This window comes from Lithobates pipiens, unplaced genomic scaffold (assembly GCF_037356315.1).
Source record: "Lithobates pipiens isolate NorthernLeopardFrog02 unplaced genomic scaffold, aLitPip1_a1.2 Scaffold_10, whole genome shotgun sequence".
NCBI classification, from domain to species: Eukaryota; Metazoa; Chordata; class Amphibia; order Anura; family Ranidae; genus Lithobates; species Lithobates pipiens.
In genome coordinates this window covers 170,187,604-170,212,852 of record NW_027507686.1, presented here as the reverse complement: position 1 = coordinate 170,212,852, position 25,249 = coordinate 170,187,604, and the positions used below count along the sequence as shown (strand labels likewise).

General features: G+C 43.2%; 1 protein-coding gene across 3 annotated transcripts in view; it reads right to left on the bottom strand.

The window, feature by feature from the left end:
- CHID1 (chitinase domain containing 1) overlaps window positions 1-25,249 on the bottom strand; it is a 924,523-nt gene that overhangs the window by 892,820 nt on the left and 6,454 nt on the right. For all 3 annotated transcript variants that reach the window (XM_077459791.1, XM_077459781.1, XM_077459798.1), the window contains exons 2-4: window positions 20,643-20,771; window positions 14,786-14,935; window positions 11,013-11,145 (exon numbers count right to left, since the gene is read on the bottom strand). In XM_077459791.1, the coding sequence (XP_077315917.1) occupies window positions 11,013-11,145; window positions 14,786-14,935; window positions 20,643-20,753 (394 nt within the window). In that variant the 5' untranslated portion in view covers window positions 20,754-20,771. The remainder of the gene's footprint in view (window positions 1-11,012; window positions 11,146-14,785; window positions 14,936-20,642; window positions 20,772-25,249) is intronic.

Below are 25,249 nucleotides of genomic sequence, written 5' to 3'. Positions count from 1 at the left end.
ATGAGCCAAGCAGGTAAAAAAAGAGCAGCCATATAAAATAGTGGATGATCTTTAAGACCGACCACATCCAAACCAAAATAAGGCCTTATTGCACACTGGACGTTTTCTCTTACATTCATTGAAGGACACAGCCTTTCTACTTAATCTTGACCAAGCAGAGTTTTATAACGCCACCTACAGGAGTAGGACACTATGCAGAAAAGAACTCAGCACCTCCAATGAGCAGTCCTCCTGGTATAAAATCTCCCTCTCTGCTAAAGGCAAACCAGTTATTCTGCCTAGTGTTGAGGAGTTAGGAGGACTTGGCTCCCTGGTGGGACCTGTGGTCCCACAAGCTTTTTTGTTTCTTCTACCCTTTTTCCAGTATTTTTTCTGCGGAGGACTTCTATCAACAGCCGAGCTGTGAGACGGGCTTGATAATCTAGATTCAGTTGTCACCCCAGTCTGGCAAACAAGCTTCAGCTGATAAGACTGCAGTAATGGTCAGGTTTACACTGCATGTGATGTCACATGGTCACATGGGGGTGTAGGAGGAAGCTCTGAATGATTCTGCAGCCTCCTGGGATTTTAGTAGTGTGCCGTTGGAAGTCCTGATAACAGACAGACAAGCACATAAAGGGTGCCGTAAATCAGGGGAGATCTGGGCATGCTCAGTGACATAGTTCTAAAGAACAAAAAGGATAACAATACTAAGCAAGTAAGGACATATCTACAAGCAGTGTTCATTGGGGTTTTACTATACTACTATATAACCCCTCCTTGCTGATTTACATGGGACAAAGTTGTAGGGGAGAGTTTACAACCACTTTAAATGTCTAACAGGGACACATATGACTGAGCACCTACAGTCTGTGTCACAATGTTACCCTGGCTGACGCACCCCCATTTCAGTGGAGAGAAGGATCGGTCATTAAAGCCGTACCCACATGTTCCCGTGGCCTTCCCTCCTTGGATGCAGGGTGTGGAGCAGGTACTCCCTGAAGTGGTCAGTGCTGTGGGGTCCCTACCTCACCTCCATCTGTGCAACCCGAGTCTCCTTGGGGTGTCTCTGGGCAGGGGGAGGTTGTGAGCTGCACTGGTGGGGCTCTGCGTTTCCTGTTGGAGTCGGGTGAGCAATTTTTCTGGTGATTCCGAAAGCCATTTCATTGGCAGCAGCCAGGGCAGTCATTATGCAGTGGATCTCTCTCCTCCAGGGGCCTATTTCATCCACCAAGGTGGCATCAGTCATGCAGCAGCAGCGCTGGAGGCAGAATGCGTTTTGTGCAAGTAGAACAGCACATTCTGGCCTACTCCCACTGTACACATGCCAGGCGTCTGAAATTGGCAGGCAGATTGTTTCAGTTGCCAGTTGTTGTGTCCCTACTCCCAGACGTGTTCCGTCAGTACTATCTACGCTAGAGGACCCTAGATGTGGATCCCTTGATGTCCTGCCTCATGGGAGGTACTCAGGTTTGTGGCGAAACTGGAGGATGCAACAGATTCATGGTGGCACCTTGTGATCAATATCGCCTCATTTACGCATTTACGCCTCTCAAGCTGCCCCCTTCCCTGCTGTGTAAGATGCAAGCGAGAGAGATTCCAGTCGTTCTTGTGGTTCCAGACTAGCTCTGTGTCCGTGGTACACCAACTTGGTGCAGCTGGTCATGGACACTCCCCAATGGCTGCCTTTTCAGGAGGAAATCCTGCCCCTCATCAAATTTGTGCTTTATATAAATCAATAGGGCAAATGTCTTAAAAATAAAACAAGGGAAAAAAACAAGTACATTAAATTGCCACTCGCAAAACTATTCGGCGAAAAGCAGCAGAGACAGATTCATCGCCCTTAGGAGTGTACTCACTTTTCTTGCCAGCGGTTTAGACATTAATGGCTGTGTGTGGAGTTATTTTGAGGAGACAGCAAATTGGCACTGTTATACAAGCTGTACACTCTACTTTACATTGTAGTAAAATGTAATTTATTCAGTGTTGTCACATGAAAAAATATAATAAAATATTTACAAAAATGTGAGGGGTGTACTGTACTCACTTTTGTGAGATACTGTAGATGTGCACAACAACCTGTCGATTCCGCTTGAAAATTGTTGAATTTGAAGCCAGAAAACAAACAGGAGCAGTGACTAAGCTCTAATCCCTGACGGCCCTTGTGACATTCAAACAATGAAGAAAAATCTCCTTGGGTGAACAGGAGATGGACACAATGAAGGAAACACAATATCTTCTTTAACAACTTCAATACTGGGCACTTTTACCCCCTTCCTGTCCAGGCAAATTTTCAGCTGTCAACTTTCAATGACAATTGCGTGGTCATGCAACGCTGTACCCAAATTAAGTTGTTTTTTTGTTTACACAAAAAGAGTTTTCCTTTTGGTGGCATTTAATCATCACTGTGTTTTTTTATTTTTTGCTACAAAAACAAAAAAATCCCGAAAATTTTGAAAGAAAAAAAGTTTCTTAGTTTCTGTTAAAAAAAAATGTATAAATATTATGATCTTTACTACAGCTTACCTGTAAAATCCTTTTCTTGGAGTACATTATGGGACAGAGCAGCCATAATAACTAACTGGGTTATACATCACCTATAGGTGAATGGACACTGGCAAACCAAACAGACAGACAGGAAGTCCTCCCCTATATAACCCCTCCTACACAGGAAGTACCTCAGTTTTTTCGCCAGTGCCTTCAAGATGATGGTCACGGTTTGAAGAGGCTCTCCATGAGCTAGCTAAGAGATGGTCCTGGAACAGATCCTGAAGGATTTAAAAGGGCTATATAAATCGGATCCATCCAAATGGTGATACACTAAAATGGATGGTACCCAAACCTCGACACAAGAATATTACAAGGTATTGCCTGTAATGTGACCCTTTGGGCACTGGACCCTGGCAGATCTGGATCCTTGGTAAGAAATAAAAAATTCCAAAGGAGTTTTGGCAAGGTGCTTTACAAGTCCAAGGGAGAGGCCCCATATTCAAGGGGACCCGGTCCTTAAAGGTCCTAGAGACAGAGACCCACCATGATGGGGAAGATTGAAATCTAGCCTTTTAGCAGAATCCTGCAGAAGCACTTGTAAGTGTTTTAATAAAAACCTTTTTTTGCACTTGTGATACCGTAAATTGTCTCTTACCTTTTTCTTAAAAAAAAAAAAAAAAAAACCCCGGTGTCATAATTTTTCTATCCACCGAAGCGGGTAACTAAGACTGTTCCTGATCAAGGGGTACCTGTGGAGGATTTAGCAGAATTACCTTGGGCATTATGTTTCTCAGTGGATGTCCTTAAGGGTTCCATACAACAGATGTCTCGGTTGGCCCCGCTGTCAGTACATGTGTAGGATTCTTTGCTTAAAGAGCTGGGCTACGGAGTCACCCTGGAAAAGATTACTGGTTTTCCATTTCACGGGAACGGCTATTTGGAGACGACCTGGATAAATATATCCAGAGGATTTTAGGGGATAAGAGAGCACTTCTACCAGTTAAGAAGAAGAGCAGACGACCCCCTTTCAAGGTGTCTAGTGCTTCATTACCTAGCACTTCTAAATTCAGGCAGTATCAATGGCCTTAGTACGGTCCTAGGGGAAAGCCTCAAGGCAAGGGGCAGAAAAGGCCCTGGGTCCAGAGCCCTTCTAAGGTCAGTCCCAAGCTTTCCTTATGAAGGTGCACCCCCACTCACGCGCATAGGGGGGTGGGAGGCTATTAAGGTTGCATTCAAAAAACGCATCAACGACCACCTGCAGGATACCAATAACGTCCCCACAGCTTGAAGAGTCTGCAGCTTGTCTGAAGGCAGAAAGCCTCTGAGGAGTCAATAATCAAGCCCAGGCACTCCAGGCGTTGAGTCGGCACCAACACCGACTTCTGGAGTTTCAACACCCAACCAAACTTCCGAAGACTCTGTATGGTGATCGCCACATCCTCCCTTAATTCTGAAGCAGAAGCTGCTCTCAGGAGGAGGTTGTCCAGGTGACCCACGATTGCAATCCCTTGTTGTCTTAGCAATGGCAGAATTGGGGCTAGCACCTTGGTGAAGACCCTTGGTGCTGTAGCAAGGCCAAAACAGAGAGCTGCAAACTGATAGTGCTCATCCCCGACCACAAATCGTAGAAACCTCTGATGCCTGACGCATATGGGGACATGCAAGTATGCTTCCTTGAAGTCCAAGGATGGCAAGAAATCCCCCTGATGGAGTGCAGCGACCGCGGAGCGAACTGATTCCATCCTGAACCTTTGTACTTTCACAAAGCCGTTGAGGGCCTGGAGATACAGGACCGGACCGACCCCTTCCTTCTTTGGGATTACAAACAGATTGGAGTAGAACCCCTGAAACCTTTTTTGGCATTGGCACAGGTACTATCACCCCTAACAGGGACTCCCGACAAGCCAGAAGAAGATTGGAGGGAAAAAAAAATAATCTGTTTGCCGGACAAGAAAGGAACTATCTTGTAGCCTGATGAAACCAGTTCACAGATCCACTGGTTAGAAAGGAGGGAGGTCCACCGGGCTGCAAACTCCAGAAGGCGACCCCCCCCCCAAAGAGTCGGGTGGGGGCAAACCTTTATGCGGCAACATATTTGCTTGCAAACTTGTTTGGGCTGCGAAACCAGGGACACTTTTGTCCTTCAGCGGGCAACTTGTTGGACTGGGAATGCTTACCTGCCAACTCGGGCGGATGAAAAATCCGCTTCTGAGCGGAAAAGGAGGGCCCCTGCCTATGGAGTGGCTCCTTACCCTTTCTGGACTGTGGGAGCAAAGTACTCTTTCCCCCCGTAACATTCTTAATAATGTCATCCAGCGAGGCTCCGAATAGCCTCTCACCTTGGAAGGGCAAAGCCGCCAGTGCTTTCTTAGATGCCTGGTCCGCAGACCAGCATTTAAGCCAAATCAGACGACATAGCACCACAGCTGATACTGAGGCTCTATAAAGCAAAGGGGCCGTATCTAGGGCTGCATCAGACATACTTCAGGCCCTGCACCAACTGGTCTGCCAGTTCCATGCAGACTGGGGAAACCTGTTGCTTCTCCAACTCATGGTGCAACCAACTTAGCTCATTCAGTAAGCGTCTGACACCAGGGCCATGGTTAACACTGGCCGCAATGCTGACCCCACCACCGTAAACATGGAACGGGCAACCGCCTCGGCCCTTCTGTCAGCAGGGTTCTTGAAAGCAGGGGTCCTTTCCACCAGAATCGTGGTTACCTTATTTAACCTGGATACCGAGGGGGGTCAACGACCTGAGGAGATGTCCATTTTTTTCAGGAAACTCTCCTCAAAAGGGTAACGCACCACCATTCGTCTCGGGACTGAAAAGGCCCGCTGCAGGCTTTCCCACTCCTTGTAACCAAACTTTTCAAAATAAGTTAGGTAGGGAAACACCTTAGCAGTGCGGGCCGGCTTGTGGGACCCAAAAGGGACTGACACCTCTGCAGATGCCCCCGCCGTATCCTCTATCTTTAGTGTGTCCCGCACCGCTGTGATAAGTGCTCCTACTAGTGCTTTTTCCTGCGCTGACCCAGACACGGAGTCATCCTCACTGTCCGAATGGTCCTGGTCCGCATCTGATGCCATACTGACCCACTAGGGACCTAAGGCAAGTCACACAAAATGCCCACCCTCCTAGCTGCCAGAGACTGAGGGGCCCCCCGCAGGACTCACCACCCTGACCCAGGTACTGAGCTGTGCTGCCACCGTCCGCTCTCCCCTGTACCAGCCACGAGGTGTTCTGTGTCAATTTCACGCTGTTCCAGAATGAACCAGCTGGCCATTGCTAGGGTAAAACAAAACAGAGGCTACTATAAAATGGCCGACAGCCGCCTCAGCAAAAAACGTCAGAGCGCCGGAAAAATGGCTGCCGGACTTTAAGAAACTGGCTGCGGCCACCGGAAAATGGCCGCGGTACGAACGATGGCCAGTCCCCCACATGGCAACACACAGATACCCCAAAATATGGCCTAAAACCAAGGAAAAAGACAAGCGGACCACCAACCACCCGGCGCAGTCCCCTGCCAGGACACAAAGCCCCACGGCCAGGTATGTGCACCCCACCTCCTATGCCCAGTCACACAGTGGCCCACCAGCATGGGGAGGAAGGAAAGGGACAGGGAGAGAAGAAAGAGGGAGAGACCCCCCTCCCAGGAAATGCCCAGCTGCTCCATCCTGGCGAGACAGGTGGAACCATACTTACCCCTCCTGCAGGGACTGCTGGATGCATTCCATGGACAGACCTATCACCCGAGCAGTACGGGGTGGCTGTCGGCCACAGCACACTGTGACACGGAACAGCTGTAGCCTGGTCATGTGTGTGCCCCGGAGCATATAGCTCGCCGGCCACCCCTGGATCAGACGGGGCATGACGTGCTAAGATCTGCACGCGCTCGATGGCCAGACTAGGGAGATCAGGATCTATATTACCCAGCCCGGCTGTTGATTTTTGATTCCTGTGATGTACAAGCAGAAAAAAGAAAAAATTCCCAGGACCAATGGTCCCCACAGGGAGCCAGGTCCTACTCCTACACTAGGCAGAAAAAAAAAACTAAGCTGCTGGAAGTGAGGGGTTATAGCCAGTAGGACTGCCCCCTGGGCGGTACTGCGCAGTTTTGCTGTTTTTACATGTTCTGCCTAGTCCTCTCCTGAAAGGTGGCGATATAACCCTAAGATCAAGATTAAAGGTGCTGTGTCCGTCAATGAACGAAAGAGAAAAGTCATTTTTCTCCTTCACTGTGTGCGCTGATGAGACAGCACTGGTGGGCATTGATAGGCGGCATTGATATGCAGAACTGATGAGAACTGATAGGCGGCACTGATGGGTGGCTCTTAAAGGCAGCCCAGACTGGCATTACTGATGGGCACTGTTGGGGCTGCACTGATAATCAGTGCCCTGATTATCTGTACAGGTCTTTCATTTGAGGAAATGTCGCTGATCGGCTCTCCTCTCACACTGTCAGTGTGAGAAGAGGAGAGCCAATAACCGGCATTTCCTTGTTTACATGTGATCAGCTGATCACATGGAGACAGACTCGTTACCGGATCTTTAGTGAGATCGGGGTTGTACCGTGTCCCAGGGACACAGCACACCACCGATCGCCACGTTTCATGCCCCTGCAGGCACGCAAGCAAGGGGAGACTGGTGTAACGCCATATGACATCCCAGAATGAGAGCGTCTCCCCCGCTGCTGTCATTAGTCTACATGGTCGGCGAGAGATGATTAAGGTCATCAGCAGAGACCAAACTGAGCAAACAGGAGGTCTTGGTCTCAAAACAACCTTGTATTTGTGAAAGATCAAATGAGACAACTTACAGCAGTCTTTCTCAACCAGGGTTCTTTGGAACCCCAGTGTTCCTCCAGAGGTTGCTTGGGATTCCTTGCGCAAGGAACCATTTCTGCCTCTCGAATAATTCCCACTGGCAACCATGATCTTTTTAGCCATCTGTAAAAAGGAAGATTCCTCCCACTGACCACAAATGTAAGGGATATTTTTCCCAGTGGCCATCACACAAATTTACAGTAAGCTTTAGACATCATCATTATTATTATTAACAGGGGCTTCCTGAGACCAGAAAGTTATTTCAAGGGTCCCCCCCATGTTTAAAAAAAGTTGAGAAAGGCTGTCTTACAGGATAATGCCGATAACTCGGAAAGCTAAAGTGATGGTCACAATAAATACTACCTTATGGCATAGCGACATCAAGAAATGTCCCAAGGGATTTTTGAGCCTTTCACACTGAGGGGCTCATAAATGGCCCATAAAATATTGGGTGTTTTTGCAGTGCTTTTGCGGTGTACTTTTTTTTAAATTACACAAAAAAAAAAAAAAAAAAAAAAAAAAGAAGAAAAGGAGGACCATTTTGCGGTGCTTTTGAATCGATTTTGTGGCACAAGTTATGCACTTTTGATTTGCTTCCCAGTCAATTCAATGACAGGGCGTTTGAGGCGTTTTTTTAAGCGCTCCAAACATGCCCCAAAATGCCGCTTCAGCGCCTGAAAAGTGCCTCAGTATGAAAGGGGTCTAACACTGACAACACTATGTTTAACTCCAGAAATTGGTTGGGGGCCAAACAGGAGGAGCACAGATTACCAAAAAATGCATATAGCAAAGAACTCAAAGCCTTAAACCATCGGAAAAAAAAAAAGCCTTTCACATATGCTGAGAAATCCTTTGGGAAGTAGATTTATGAGCTTTAACCAAGATCGGGATAACCATGGTCTCTCAGAACTTTTCTACAGCCTTGCCCTTAAAGCCAGAAACCTTAAAGCATTTTGGTGCCATTAAATGAATGGTACACAAACATGCATGCTACTTGTTGCTAGTGCTGCAGTGCGGTTTGGAATCGTGGGCAGAATCAGTCTGGGTACCATCACAGAGAAGGTTACATTTTGCTCCATACCCAGTAGTGCGGAGTATTCTCACCAGGGACGTGCAGTCAAGCAAGGTAGGTTAGGCAGAGCCTCACCTGCCATGAACATGAAAAACACAAAAAAATTAAAAATAAAATAAAACAAAAAAAATAAAACGAACGATCGAGCTTTGAGAGTCATAGCTCGGCAACCTGAGGTCATAGAGACCCCAAATTTGGGGGGTACGTAACTGAAGTCCTACCCCACCACTGGGGCTCCTATCATCTATTCATCTATGGTTCCAGAGATACAGGGCTCCTTGTGCAGCCTGTCAGAAACGACATACAGAACGGCCAGTTTAAATACAAGAAGCACTGAGCTCAAATGGACAGCTTGGAGCCATGGACCAATGGTAAAGCACCATTGACCCAAGCTGTCCAATTAAAATGCTGCAGTGGAAGCTGTCCTCTTACTGCAGTGTCATAGAAGGGGGCATGTGTCTAAAAGACAATTGGTCCCTTCCAGCCCAGCGATCTTAACTACAAAAGGAAAAAATATGGGTTTATGGGTATACGATTTATCCATAATCCCATGTTTTTCTCACACAGTTGAGAGAATGAGAATCTGCTGCTGTTGAAAAGGTACTGTTTTAATCAATCTAAATATTATATTATTATGCTATACGTTATAGCACAATAATTTTATCTATTAATTGTGAAATTACTGTTTTGAAGTTAAAACTTCAAACTTTAGCAATTTGTCTGTTAAGCCACCTGCTTGACTACAGTTTTTGAAAATATAGTAAAATTACTTAAAAACAATATATAATATTTGTATATTAGTTATGGTAATTACCGTATTTTTTGCTCTATAAGACACTCTTTTCCACCCCAAAACAGAGGGCAATGTCTCCTGCACCTTATGGAGCAAATACTGACCAGAACCGTCTCCCCCCACCGCCATGATACATAAACAGCAGACAAGAGAGATATAGAGACATGCCAATTCTCCCGCAAGTGCCGGACGATCTTCAGCCTGGGCCTGTCACTCAGCCACAGACCAAAGACAGAGCAGCCCAAGCAGCCGAATGGAGAATGGCCACGGCTCAGGCCGCTCTGCCTTCTGTCCGAGTGACAGGCGGATAGAATGTGATTACGTCCTCGCATGGAAATGCCAGTCTGTGCGAGGTGGTTAGGCTGCATTTCTTGGGACAGGTCAGGCTGCTTTTTATGGCACTGGTCAGGCTGCCTTTCATTGGCAGAGGTCAGGCTGTCTTTCATGGGACTGGTAAGGCTTCATTTCATGGGCACTGTTAAATATTTTAGTACACCATTTGGTTCAGAATATTTTTTCTTAGTTTTTCTCCTCTAAAACCTAGGTGCGTCTTATGGAGCGAAAAATACGGTAACCGCTTACCAGCTAGTTCAGTCTACCCTAAACTTAACTGGGTAGACTGAACTAGCTTCATGTTACTGCACTTCTTGGATGCATTTCTGATCACATACCTTATCTCCCCTGTTCATATCATCATTGATGTAAGTGTTCTAACTGCTACAATAAAACCCTTAGATGATGGTTTTACACTATGCGCGGCTTTTTTTTTTTTTTTTTTTTTTTAGAAATGGTGGAGTCCACGATAGGGTCCGGTGACAAGGTTGAACAGAAGCTGATCTCACATGTTTCCTGAGAGGAGAGTGACCACATTCCCAGTTCCATGCCTGTTTGAACTTCATGCCGCTGGCATTGGGTCCACAGAGTCCGGTAAGAGCATCCAATTTTTTCCCCATCGGTGGTGGATTTACAATCTATGGTGATTTACTTACTGGATGGTGGAGGGTCCATTAGGGACGAGAGTTTGACTCGAACATCAGGTATTCACCGAACAGCGAACAATATGCCGTGTTCGTGGCAAATTCTAAGGCCGCCGGAACACCGTTAAAGTCTATGGGAAACTAACATGAAAAAATCTAAAGTGCTCATTTTAAAGGTTTATATGCAAGTTATTTTCATAAAAAGTGTTGGGGACCTTGGTCCTGCCCCAGGGGACATGTATCAATGTAATTTTTTTTTCAAAACTGATGTTTTTATTTTATTTTTCAATAAAGGACTTGTCCCAAGCCATCTCGTCTTTTTTTTTACCATTTTTTACACTTTTGTGAAATGGTAGGGGTACAACGTACCCCATTACCAATTCACATGGGGGGGAGGCCCGGGAACTGGGGGTTGACTTTAGTGATTTCAATTTATGAATTGTATTTATACTCATTTATTGCTGTTTGCACCTAGCACTTTATTTTATTTTGCACAGTCAATGTGTTATACCTATTGTTTGCATATTTGCATCGTTTTTTAATATACACACACACAATATGGATTAGCGCCGCACTTAATATTCCCACTATCCACTCAATTTGTCAGATTGTAGTGTTTGCAGCTTTTCCTAAATCTGTTGAGTAGCGCAGTGCACATTTTTCAATTAAGATATTTTTATAGTTCATTTTATAGCCTTCATTCTGCCATAAACAAGTGTGGAACAGAGGATCTTCCTGTTTACTAAAAAGATTGAGGCCCCAGGTATAGTGAATACCATTTTCACTGCAAATTTTTACTGTATATACCGAGACCTAGCATGAGCTCCAACTAAAATAGGAAGACTGAAAGGAAGTTAGGGAGTTGGGTACATACCTTGGTCTATGTCATGCACTCCAGTCATCTGGTAGGACTGTCTGCCCTTTCTTCTAATTTGCAGCCATACTGGTGAAATGAGGGTAAATTTGGATGCAAATATTTTTGCAATATCATATCCATGACCATTCCACTGTGAGTAAAGGGAAGCATCAATGCATTATCTGTATTTATATTGTGAGAAATACATTTTGGAAAACACCTGACACAAGATTTTTATTAAATGTTCCAGAATAGAATAATCAAATTTAAAATAAATAAAACCAAATTTTTCTTCCATTTAATATATGGTAACATTTTTCATTGAACATTTATTTGTCACCCATATACCGATTATATTAATCTGCGATTTTGCATCCTTTAAGTCAGGGCCCATTCACACTACACGGTGAAAATGATACGTTTTCATGTTGCGAGGTGTGTTGCAGCATGCTGGATAAGAAAGCCCATTTAAAATGAACAATGATTACCATGTTAAAGCTGATCTATGGGAATTATCCAAAAATGTACCCTTGCTGTGGGGGCCTCCCTGCACTGCAAGGGTTAAATGTTTGTTAAGTCTAAGTGGAAGAAAAAACAGAATGTAGTACAGTACTTACCCTATCCCTGCTCAGGCACTCCACTTCTTCACCCTAAGGTCCCATTCACACCTGAGCGTAGCGTTCTCAAGCAAAAAGTCACGCGATTTTACAGCGATTTTGTACAGGTCACCAATGTAAAAAGCAGAAAAACTCCCAAATCTGCCTAATAAAAAAAGTTCCAGAACTTGTTTAAGCTTCAGGAGTTTTGGAGCTTCTGGCTTCAGGCGTTTGAGATGGGAACCATCTCCATAGAGAATAATTGATTTTTTCCCCTCCAGCATTTTGTAACTTCAAGCTACAAAATGCTCAGGTGTGAATGGGGCCAGCTCCAGTCTGTGGCCAGTCCCTCAACATCCTCATGTACAATGCAGGGCTACAACCCTGCACTGTATGTGAAGAAGGCTGGGGTGCCACTGTAGCCAGAGTGCGAGGAATAAGGTAAGCATTACTCCTTATACATGCCCACCCAGACCTAATGAACAGTAAACTCTTGCAGTGTGGGGAGGGGGGGGAGGTAGATTTTGACCAATTTCTAGAGTTCAACTTCAAAACAGCACCAAGATTCAAGTAGTTAATAAATTAGATGAAGAGCAATTTACAGATTGACCTACTGAACAACTTGCTACTTTTCTTTCTTTTTTTTCCCCCATTAAACCTTGCTACTTTTCTAACTCTTTTTGGTGCTATACGATTTGCTGTGTGCACTTTTTTTGTAGGCAAATCATAGATTTTTTTTCCATAACGTCAACTTAACTGAAGCAAACTAATCTTCAATGGAACAACAGCGACATCTCCTGGAATTTCTGTAAAATACATTCTTGACCTACAAATGCATTTTAGAGTTTTAATTTTCAACACAAATAACCCAAGATTTTTTATCATAAGTGCAATTCTGCTTCTAAGATTCTTAAAGTTCATGTGAACCCTAACAATGAAATTCCCTCATTCTCTTTTGATCTGCTAAATATACCATTAAAAGCGTTTGAGTGTTTTGATATACACTTTATTGTCAAAAGTATTGGGGCCCCTGCCTTTACACGCACATGAACTTTAATGGCATCTCAGTCTTCGTCCATAGGGATCAATATTGCGCTGGCCCACCCTTTGCAGCTATAACAGCTTAAACTCTACTGGGAAGGCTGTCCACAAGGTTTAGGGGTGTGTCTATGGGAATCTTTGACCATTCTTCCAGAAGCGCATTTGGAAGGTTAGGCACTGATGTGGACGAAAAGGCCTGGCTCACAGTCTCCACTCTAATTCATCCTAAAGGTGTTCTATGACGTTGAGGTCAGGACCCTGTGTAGGCCAGTCAAGTTTCTCCACCCCAAACTCACTCATCCGTATCTTTATGGACCTTGCTTTGTGCACTGGTGCGGAGTCATGTTGGAACAGGAAGAGCATGAAATTGTCTTGGTTTGCTGATGCCTCAAGGAGTTCCCTTCACTGGAACTAAGGGGCCAAGCCCAACTCCTGAAAAACAACCCCACACCATAATCCCCCCTCCACCAAATGATATGGACCAGTGCACAAAACAAGGGGCATAAAGACATGGATGAGCGAGTTTGGGGTGGAGGAATTTGACTATCCTGCACAGAGTTCTGACCGCAACCCGACTGAACACCTTTGGGATGAATTAGAGCAGAGACAACGAGTCGGGCCTTCTCGTCCACATCAGTGCCTGACCTCACAAATGCGCTTCTGGAAGAATAGTCAAGCATTCCCATAGACACACTCCTAAACCTTGTGGACAGCCTTCCTAGAAGATGTTATAGTTGCAAAGAGTGGGCCAACTAAATATTGGATTTAAGAGCAGGTCTCCCAATACTTTTGCCAATATAGTGATAGCCAAATCACAAAATAGAATTGTAAGGTAAGTAGCTAGTTAGCTGTTTCTGTGACCTCCTTCTTGCACTAATACAATTAATAAAAGAATGCACCTTTTTTTATAACAAAACTAAGACTTATAACATGCTAACAATATAACATTAGATGGCAAAAGGTAATATAGCTTCCATATAGTACACCAGGGGCCAGCAACCTTTTTCTACTTAAAGCGGTTCTGCACTCATAATAATACATTTGCCCATTCTGTTGCCTCTAGACCGTACATTTGATAATGCCACATTTTTTTTTTTTTTATTAATCTACCTTTTGTAATTCGTAGTTTTTTATTTTCCTCCCCTGCGGCAATGGGCGGTCTCTTGCGGGGATCAGCATCATTTCCTGCTGAAGCCCGCACTGTCTCCTGGGATCTCGTCCAAGTAATCCCAGGAGACATTGCGGCTAATGCACCCGGAATCTCGCGAGATTTCGGTTAATACACCCGAAATCTCGCGAGATTTTCGGCTGTAATAGCCAAAATCAGTGAATGGGAGGGGGGGGGGGGTACAAAGGTGGCTGTGGACTGTATTCCTATTATTCACTCTGTTTAAAAATGTAATCTGCAAAACCATCTGTGTTATATAATAAAAATGCAGCTATATACCTCATTAAGAGCAGCACTCATGTGACTCAGCCTCTCTTTTCCTTGTCTAACAACTGCAGCGGGGCAAGAATGACATCAGTCAGGAGGGGAAAAGAGGAGGGGGGGAGGCGGCGGTCACCTGAGCCCCGAGCAGCGCTCTTAATGAGGAATATAGCTGAAATTTTCTTCTTTTGTAGATTACATTTTTAAACAGACAGCTTTGTCTGTGGACCGGGTGCCCTGAAATAATCATTGGCAATGACGGGCCAAAGATTTAGTGGCGGCGGGCCGAGTGCGGCCCCTGGGTTGCCAACACCTGCAGTACGCCAAGGGCTTGTTCACACCAGACAGCAGCTCTTTGTGGTGTTCTCTGGCAGGAACAGTGCTGATGCAATGATCTCGGCACATACCCCATTTACCAATTTTTTTGGGCCGAACTTCATCGATATGTTAAAGTGCTATCTTATAAGTAGCACCACACCGTGGTGTTGCAATGTGGTAGTTTGCATAGCAACCTGCTGCACTGTAGAAAAAAATACTGCATGCAGTACTTTTTCTAAGTACACACCACTACATTGCAGTGATGTGAACAGACACCATAGGGTACAAGGCTTTCTGCCTTGTCTTGCACTGGGGACTGACTAAAAAAAAAATCAGGCTAAATAGAAATAAAGTAAGAATAGTACATTTCATTGCAAAGCAAAGTACATAAAATGTTACTGACTTACAGGTGTTACATATCCCAGTACATCCGCAGTAACATGACGCTCCTTCAGATTTTTGATGCAGTAACTCTGGTGATCAAGCACTATGTCCTTGGCCTTAACATCAGTGGAGACTAATCCTCTGGCTTGGACAGGGAGATCAGAAAGGTGCGTCTGCAATATAGAGACAGAATGGTATAGAAGTGGAAAACATCTGGTTTACACCTCATAGATTGACCTAAATTCCTTTAAAGAAAACCTGATATTTGCCCAACAGCTTTGCCTTAATTTAATATACACCAGCATACACTTATCTTTTCGTCACTCTATTCAGAGCCAGGAGTGGAAGAAGTACCCATTTCATGTGGCACTGCTGGGCAAATCACACATACTCCAGGAAGCCCAATGTCCTGTGTAAGCTCCAACTCTTGCACCCCGTACCTTGCACTGGATTTTCCTTTGCTCCAAGCAGCTGAACAGAATGACTGGGGAGACATAGGGAGACATAGGAGGAAAGGATTTGCTGATGGAGAGGGCTTCATTAAAGTGAACCTGTGTCTTGCATAGACAAAGCACAGGTTCACTTTTAAGTGTATGTATAGCCAAAACTTTTTTTACAAAGTAGAATTGGCCTTTAAGGTATTGAAGCTACTTCTGTGTCTTGAAGACGAACTTCAATCTTTTTTTTTTTTTTTTCCAAGTTTTGCTTGAAATAGGGAAGAGATTAAATGGTTATTTTGTTTGTCTGTGACCACACTGATTTTCCCTTAGAAAACAAGAAAGAAAAGAGACTTTTCCCCTGCTGTTGTGTCCCGCTTTTAACTTGCGTACCAACACCAGGAAAAAATAAAAGTAGCTACCTTAGGTTTCGGTGAACACATAGGACATTTGATTAATATCAAAAATATTTTTATTTCTTTCTATACATAAAACAATAAACCTTGATTGAATTGCATCAATCGATCCTAGATGTTTACACAACATTAACCAAAGATGACCCAAAGATCATCCTTATCTGCACAGTTCATACACCCTGACTTTCAGCAAACAGAACCAGACATACTCATACATACAACAATAAAACAGAGGCGCCTCCTATGGCCAAACATGTGGTGATATACCGAGTATGATCAAATTGTACCAATAATACGCTTCTATTTGGAAGCATGAGATAAAAATCTCTCGGAAATCTGCACATGTATGGTCATCAAAGTAGCAGTAATTGGAAATGGGGATAATTATGACCAGACAACGGTCCTAATCTCTCATTAGTACCTCCATTCAACCTACATAGCAATTCTCTTCGGTTGAAATAGGATCAGTATCAGTATTGTCTGTCATTTATGCCGCTGCTTGCAAAAGGCTGAAAGTGAAGGCTTCAGGTTTGCTACACTCTGCGACAAGTGATTAAGTAGAAGGAGACTCAGAGTTATAATAATTGACTGAACTGAGAGATCTTCATGAGACTGTTATAATCACGAGCCTGAGATATTCCTTTTTTAACCGAAGAGAATTGCTATGTAGGTTGAATGGAGGTACTAATGAGAGATTAGGACCGTTGTCTGGTCAAAATTATCCCCATTTCCAATTACTGCTACTTTGATGACCATACATGTGCAGATTTCCGAGAGATTTTTATCTCATGCTTCTAAATAGAAGCGTATTATTGGTACAATTTGATCATACTCTGTATATCACCACATGTATGGCCATAGGAGGCGCCTCCATCTGTTTTATTGTTGTATGTTTGGTTCTGTTTGTTGAAAGTCAGGGTGTATGAACTGTGCAGATAAGGCCTCTTTCACACGGGGCGGATCAGTAAAGATCCGCCCCGTGATGATCCGCTCGCTCAGCGGGGATCGCTCCGTTGTCCCCGCTGAGCCGGCTGCGGACAGGGCGGTCTCCGCACACTGTGTGGGGACCACCCTGTCAGCTCTCCGCTCTCCTCTATGGGGATCGGACGAGCACGGACCGTGTGTCCGTGTTCATCCGATCTGCAGACGGACAGAAAAATAGGATTTTCCTCCGTCTGCAGAATCGGACATTTGCGGAGGCGGACAATAGCGGGTGTCTGCGGATGCTCATCCGCAGACACCCGCTATCCCATAGGGATGAATGTATGGCCCGTATTTCATCCGCAAACGGATGGATGAAATACGGACATACCATCCGCATGTGTGAAAGGGGCCTAAGGATGATCTTTGGGTCATCTTTGGTTAATGTTGTGTAAACATCTAGGATCGATTGATGCAATTCAATCAAGGTTTATTGTTTTATGTATAGAAAGAAATAAAAATATTTTTGATATTAATCAAATGTCCTATGTGTTCACCGAAAACCTAAGGTAACTACTTTTCTTTTTTCCTGGTGTTGGTACGCAAGTTAAAAGCGGGACACAACAGCAGGGGAAAAGTCTCTTTTCTTTCTTTTTTTCTGACTATATGTTAGCTACGGCTTCGGCCTTGTAGACTCTGAGGAGTGACATAAGGACTTATTTCTTTCAGAGGGGCCCACTGCCACTATTTGGATTTATTCGTTAGTGACAGTGGATATGGTCATGTAACGGTATTAATACTGATTTTCCCTTACCTTCTGTGCCTGTGACACCAGAATAGAAGCATGTTTCGCTGGGACAGGAAAGCACAGACAGCCAAAAAAAAAAAAAAAAAACATTGCCTAAAATGCTTACCCTTCTCCACTTTACTAAAAATGTTTTTAGTTTTGTCTATGTCCCGACTGGAGAGAATTCCCATTACTTCTTTCCTGAGCGGCAGTGGCACCGCTGTTGTGGATAGAATAGGGATTATTGCCATGTCTTACAACAGCCAGGCATAGTGGTAATTAATTTGTTTTATTATTATTATTAGCCAATTATCCCCTGCACATGGTGTCATGTGGCCCTGTTACAGTATGTAGACCATATTAGTCACATGACACACATTGCAGGGGATAAAAGCAGTGCAAATTAGACAGCCATCTGAGAAGCTCATTTGCGGGGTTGAGGCTCTGTAATTAATGATTACACTCTGACCAGGCAATGAAAGAAATTGCATTAATCAATTGGCACAGTGATGCATACAAAGCCAGGGGTAGCAGCTGCTGGGGGAAGACCACATGTACTGTTGCTTTTTGTGAACTGTTTGTACAAATATATGGCTGCTGGGGGAATGTAAATGTAACTATATATGGCAGCTCACAAATTTAACAGATCAACGCTGATCCCAGCCTGCAGTATCAGTCTCCTAGGTTCACACTGTGTGTTCAGATACTGGCAGAAACAGAGCACATCTCACGCCAAGATATAATCTAGCATATAAATATCACTGCAAACGTATTCAACTTTTGTGTGAAGTAAATGAAAGACAGGCTTCAGTTCAAATCCCACCGATTTGTCACACCCCTCTGACATGTTACACCCACACCGAGCTTAATATTAGAGGTTAACCTCTACCATTAAAGCGAACCTTTAGTCATTTTTTTCATCTTTCCATCTATTAAATCTTATTCCCTTGTGGTTTTAAATTTGGATAGTAAAACATTTTTTTTTCTGCCAGTCAATACCTTATACGGCCCACTTCCCGTTTCTTGTCTGGTAATGAGCCTAGGCTTATGACATCCTGCACAACTCTCTCTCTCACTCTTCGGAGAGTTTGTCAGGAAGGGATGGGGGATGAGTCATATGAGGGCCAATGAGAGCTGAAGGGCTGCAGAGATGGAGGTGTGCCTCTGTGTAAATCCAGGAAGTAAACAGGCAGCAGCTTCAGCTGCCCACAGTTAAAATGATTGCAGCCAGACTCAGTGGAGGGAGATTTCTGCAGCATATTTGGCAAGTACAGAATTGCAGTATATATAAAATATATATGCAAAGTTGGAGGGAAGCTTCAGAATGGCAAAGATGTTTTTATTACAAATGATGTGAGCAGACTGCATTTCCTCTTTAAACTCTATGTAGAAGAAATGTGTCATGGGGCATGACCAATCAGTGGGATTTGAGCTGAAGCCCGTCTTTCATTACCTTCAAACCAAAGTTGAATACAGTGTGCTGGGATACTTATATGCTAGACTCCATATGGCAGTAGTTGGTGGGTGAATATACATTGCTCTGGGGGCAGAGGAAGAAGAGAATGGTATATATAAATCTACAGAAGAAATTTTATAAATATCCTCTGCGGAAGGTGAGAATGTCAGGTCAAAGCTATAGTATTGCTGGCTCCTACATTTTGAAGTTGGCAGCAAAATGTTTGGATTTTTTTTTTTTAAAGCCTGGCTTGACTTATCTTCTAGAGTACCTCCAATAGTCCAAAGTCGTTTGGGCTTGTGTTGATGGCATCAGTTTGAGATGCTTATCTTATCATTCAAAATGTACTGGCCCGAGGGCACATCTCAAACATTTGTGACAGGAAGACTTAATGAACTACCACAGCGCTGTTGTAGCATATTAAGAACTACAAGCCGACAGCTGAAAAAGCTGTCAGAACTTGTAGTTTTCCCATGCACACCTTTAATTTTCCTATCCCACAGAACACTGTTAATGGATGACATGTCTGGGGGGGGGGGGGCAGAGCCCCACATGGCCACGTTTTTTGTAGATTGCGACAGCTAACAAGGGGGGGGTAAAGATTCCTGGCTAGCTGTCAGAACGGGTGATCGGGGGCTAGTGCATCTGAAATGTTACATGTTACACCCTGAATATATGTTACAAAAGGTAAACCTATACTTTAAAGTGGTATTAACCTCCTGTCAATCCCTCACAGTAAATATAATGCAATCGGACAGCAGGTGCATGCGTGCGCCTCTTGCTGACCCATGCTGTGATTGGACACAGCATGAGTTTGGCAGCATCCCTGAAGATTAGTAAGTAAAAGCAGCACTCATTACACTTGTTAGCCACAGTTATCCTCTTCACAGTCGGTGTGCATCCTGAACCTCACGACTCAGTAAGGCTAGCCATAAAGTCACCTGCTTTTTAAAGTTATAGAAGCCAAATACATTTTTCTCATGTCATCCACTATTCATTTTGTATAATGTTCAAGCCCTGGGTTAAGCTAATTATGTCCCACTGTTGGAAGAAAAGAAACATCCAACTTAAACAGTCCTCCATTACTTATCCAAAAGCGTCCAATTCACTTTTAGAGCCATTGTTTAAGGATTTCATTGTTGTTTTTTTACTACTTGTTTGTTAGATTTAACTGTATGATAAAACTTGTATAGCAGTATTGGGATGGATTTATGAAACGCAAATAGACTGTGCACTTTAGGAGTGCAGTTGCAATGAGGGGAACCCTATCTTCAACAGTAGGACAAAGCAACACAGAATATTAATTTCACTAAGGATTTGTCTTGGTAGGGCCCATGCAATTCCCCATATCTCCATCAGTAAATAAGCAACTTACCTTTTTCTGCTTTGATCCGACTTCCCGTTAGAGGGTGGCTATATAGTAAAAACTAATTTCATGAAAAAAGACTGCAGGGTCATTAAGCGGTGGATGTTTATGGATTATTTTGGAAACTAGGGATGTTGTTTGGTGTCACTTTACCAAACTATAGACAAAAAAGGCAAAATTTTATTATTTTAGCTGCAAATAGAAGCAGGCAAAACATCAACATCCTCAGTTTTACCAAAAAGGTTTTACTTCTTGTAAAATCTTGTGATATATATGCTATATCAGTGACCCTTTCACAGAAGAGAACCATTACTTACTTCTATGAACAGTTTCTTAAACAAATACTTATGACAATTTTTGTTTTGAAAGACAACTAAAACTCAGTTTCATTGGACAGGTACATAACTTGAAAGTACGTTCTGGCAGTGGAATTTCTGCATAGCTAGTGTTACTTTTATCACACACTTTGAAAGACATCCCCGTATTTGTTACCTTACCTTTGTCTCCAGATTCCTTGCAGATGCTTTCTTCGAGTCACTCTTCGACAAAGTGGCATACGCCAATTGGCAAGCGACAGCTACCGCGAGCAGAACATACAGCAGTCTCATCTTTTCAAAGCTGACTCACTGCAACAAGAGAATGTCCAAAGTGACACAGCAGATACTAACCAGAGCTGTGAGTTTTGCTACTGAAGTGTGGGAGGGAGCCTGGCACAGAGCTGGAGGCAATGAGGTCTGATCATCCGACCCTTCATTTCCACAAGCAGTGGCTGTCCAGCTCTACAGCAAACCAGGCCAGGAAGCAATGACACGCTTCTCCTCTGAACTGGAATTCATTCACAGCAAGTGATTTGTCTCTGAGCAAACACTAATTAATGCACAGCTTATTATTGCAGGTATTATTCAGCAGGTGCAAGGTTTGAATTTTATATAAAAAAAAACAAAAAAAAAAAACTTTACAACAATAAAAAAAAAAAAAATGTTCCATGCGTGTGTAAGCTCTTATGAACCTATCAACAACAGAGGGAAAAAATAGACATCCCATATCAACTCCCATTGCATACACACCTCTTCAATACCGGACACTTTTATCCCCTTTCTGGCCAGGCCAATTTTCAGCTTTCAGCGCTGTCACACTTTCAAAGACAATTGTGCAGTTATGCAACACTGTACCCATATGAAATTTATATCACGCAAATAGAGCTTTCTTTTGGTGGTATGCATTTACTGCATTTTATTTTTAGACGAAAAAAGACAGAACATTTTGAAAATAAATAATCTTTCTTCATAAATTTAGGCGAAAATGTATACTATACTATACTGCTACATTTATAACTGAAAATAACCCAAATTAGTTTATATTATTTAGTCTGTAGGAAAGTTACAGAGTCCACAAACTATTAAATACATATCCGAAAATTGATCGGTCCTGGTGTACTGACGGCCTATAGCATTTCTTGAGATCCGAAAACGCCCGGACAGTACAAATATCCCCCCAAGTGGCACCTTTTTGGAAAGTTGACAGTCCAAGGTATTTAGTAATAGGCATGGCGAGTTTTTTGAAGTTGCTATTTGTCACTTTTTTGGGAAAAAAAAAAAAAAAATTTGAATTTCTTTTTACAAATTCCATTTTCTTTTTTTTTTTTTTTTTTTTTTTTTTTACATATTTTTACCAGTGCAGTACAGGATCATCATATAACTGGCGTGGTGGTGATCAGGGACACTGACTGGTGACAGTATGTGAATTGAAATAAAATATAATTTTTTTTTTTACTTTTTACATACAGCGATCGGAGCAATAATTTTTTTTTTCTACACACTATGGTTGCTTATAAAACGTTTACAGTTACAGCAGAATTTTATTTTTTTATTTTTATGAAAACGATTAATTTAATGTTTACTACTGAGATTAACTGTGATTAGCTACAGCTAATCACATCGTACAGACTGGCTGTGATTTGCCCCGTCTGTACCATATGATCACAGTGACCAATCACATAGCTCATCACAATAGTGCACAATGAACAGCACGAAACAGTGCCGTTCATTGTGTACAATTGTCATGCAACAGGCTGTTATTGGCTACAGCGATCACAAGGTACCGGCAGTGGGCCTATACAAATGATCGGTCATTGGCCGTGCCTGATGAACACAGTGGGTGACAGATCATGTTGCATCATCATATGATGTCCTCCCAGGATAATAGGGGTTAAAGTGGCACTACCTTCCTCCCAACCCCAGCAGGCAGCAGGTGCATGCTTGTGCCCCCTGACTGTGTGTGCTATGATTGGATACAGAATGAGTTTGACAGCAGATTTCAGCTAAAACCTGCTGATCGCCTGTGTCCAATTACTTACAGAGTTCTGTGTTTTCAAACACACAGAACACTGCTCAGTGAAAAGTGATCTGGCCATTTCTTCTAGCTGAAAAGCAGGGAGGAAAAAAAACTGCACACCGTTAAACCCTTGATTGCCCCTAGATGTTAACCTCTTCACAGACAGTGTCATTAGTACAGTGTGAGTGTACATTATCACTAATCAATGTAATGGTGTCATTAGCAACATCAGTGTCAGATAATGACCCTCCTAGCCAGTGTCTGTTAACATTGGATTGCCCTCCACCCTATCACAGTCACACTGTAAGTAGCTGATAACCACCATTACAGTATAGCGTCTATAGCTGCGTATGAATTCCAGTACACCAAAGTTTGTAAAGGCTATAAAATTTCATACAAACCAATTATTTTTTTCTACCAAAGACAAGTAGCAGTGGTGATCAAATACCACCAAAAGAAAGCTCTTTTTGTGTGAAAAAAATTATATAGATTTAATTTGATTACAGTGCTGCATGACTGAGCAATTGGCATTTAAATTAGCACAGTGCTGAATAGAAAAAAAATTAAAGGGGTAAACCTTTCGGAGCTCTAGGGGTTAACTGGCAATTGCAGAGTCATGCAACATGGAAACATTAAAACACTAAATTTATATCATTTTTTTTTTCACACACACAAAAGGGAGGTAAAACCTTACGGAGGCAAGGTGTTAAAGTCAATTTTTACAAAACTGCTGACAAGCAAGGTTTTTATAACAAAAGAGAACTTAGTAGTGTCTTCTGTCATAAAATCCTCTCCAGGTCTGACAGCGGCAATGTAACTTGAGACATGAATGCGCAGCTCAAACCACATTTATGGCACCCGCTCTGTGCCATCGTGAAGTGCGAGAGTGCTATGCATACTAGCTCATTATGCCTTTATCTTGCAAGGTGTTTTTTTTTTTTCCCCCCCCAAGAGGGTTTACAACCACTTTAAAGCCTAACTCATTATCCTTAACCACTTCTTGTCCGGCCTATTGCAAACTGATGGTTGGGGCGGGAGCTCCCTCATCCTGGGTGGATGTCATAAGATGTCCTCCAGTTGTATGCCTTGTGAGTGGCCTAGGGACCATGCAGCTGCGCTATCTGTCCCTTGTTGTGTCTACCAGACACATTGGAAGACAGATCATTTGTACTGGGCTAACCCTTATACCATGAATGGATGCCATTCATAAAAATTACTGCTTATAACAGTGATCAGATCATCACTGTAATAAGCAATAATAGTGAAATAAAGAAAAACTGTTTACCTCCCCAGAGCAGTACAGTGTCACTATGGTGCTCTAGTCACTGTTTGTTAAAAAAAAGTTAAACAAATTGGAAAAAAAAAAAAAGTTCACATACGGTCACCAGTATATGATGACGCTGTACTGTTCTGGTGACAGTATGCAAAAAAAAAAAAAATGTTAAATCCTTTTCTTGGAGCACATCAAGGGACATAGAGCCACGACAATTACTGTATGGGTTATACAGGCACCTCTAGGTGAAAGACACTGGCACACCCTAGACAGGAAGTTTTGCTCTCTATATAACCCCCCCCCCCTTACTGTGAGTACCTCAGTTTTGTAGCAAAGCAATATACATGTATTAAAGAGGGGAGAGACCTCTGTGTCCCATGATGTACTCCAAGAAAAAAGGATTTTACAGGTAAGCCGTTATAAAAATCCTATTTTCTTTATCGTACATCACAGGACACAGAGCCACAGCAATTACTGTATGGGATGTCCCACAGCAATGCTATCTGAGAGGAGGGGACACCAACAAATGTAGGGTGCAATCAGACCTGAGGACCTATACCGCTGCCTGTAAAGAATTTAGTGACTCTTCTTCCGTAGAACAGTGTTCTGGACAAAAATGAAGGTAGAAAAATATCCTGGTTTAAATGAAAACCTGAAACCACCTTCGGCAGAAAGCAAGGATGAGGACACATTACCACCTTATCCTTAAAAATAATTAAATATGGCTCTATACAAGAAAGAGCAGCCAATTCCGATACCCTTCTTGCAGAAGATATGGCAACCAGAAACCAACTTCCTTGTGAAAAGGATCAAAGGGGTATGTCGTACCGGCTCAAAAGGCTTTTTTTGTAAAACTAACAAAACCAAATCCAAGTCCCAAGGTTTTAAGGGTAACCTAACTAGTGGTTTAAGCCGTGTCACCCCCTGTATAAAACTAGGGACCAGGAAATATGAAGCAAGTGGTCGTTGGAACAATACTGATAAGGCCGAGACCTGGCCTTTGATGGTACTCAAGACCAGCTTTATTGCTAATCCTATTTGCAGAAAAGCAAGGCCTCTACCTATAACATACTTTCCAAGATGCCAACCCCTGGACTCACACCAGGAAACATATGCCTTTGCAGACTCTATAATAAATGACTCTGGAAGCTGGCTTCCTTGTATTAATCAAGGTAGATATCACTGAGCCTCAAAGCCCACAATTCTTCAAAATGGGGGTTTCAATAGCCAAACCATTAAATTCAGAGTTTGTAAGGTAGGATGGAACACCGGTCCCTGCAATAGCAGGTCTGGACCTAGTGGTAGGGTCCATGGGGCCCCTACCACCATCTTTACGATCTCTGCATACCAAAATGTTCTGGGCCATGCTGGGGCCACAAAGCCACCGATTTCCCTTCCTGCTTGATCCTGCGAAGAAGTTGTGGTAACAGCAGAATAGGAGGGAATGCATAAATCAGTGAACAAAACTGATTCCACTTGGTCACCAAGCATCTGTTC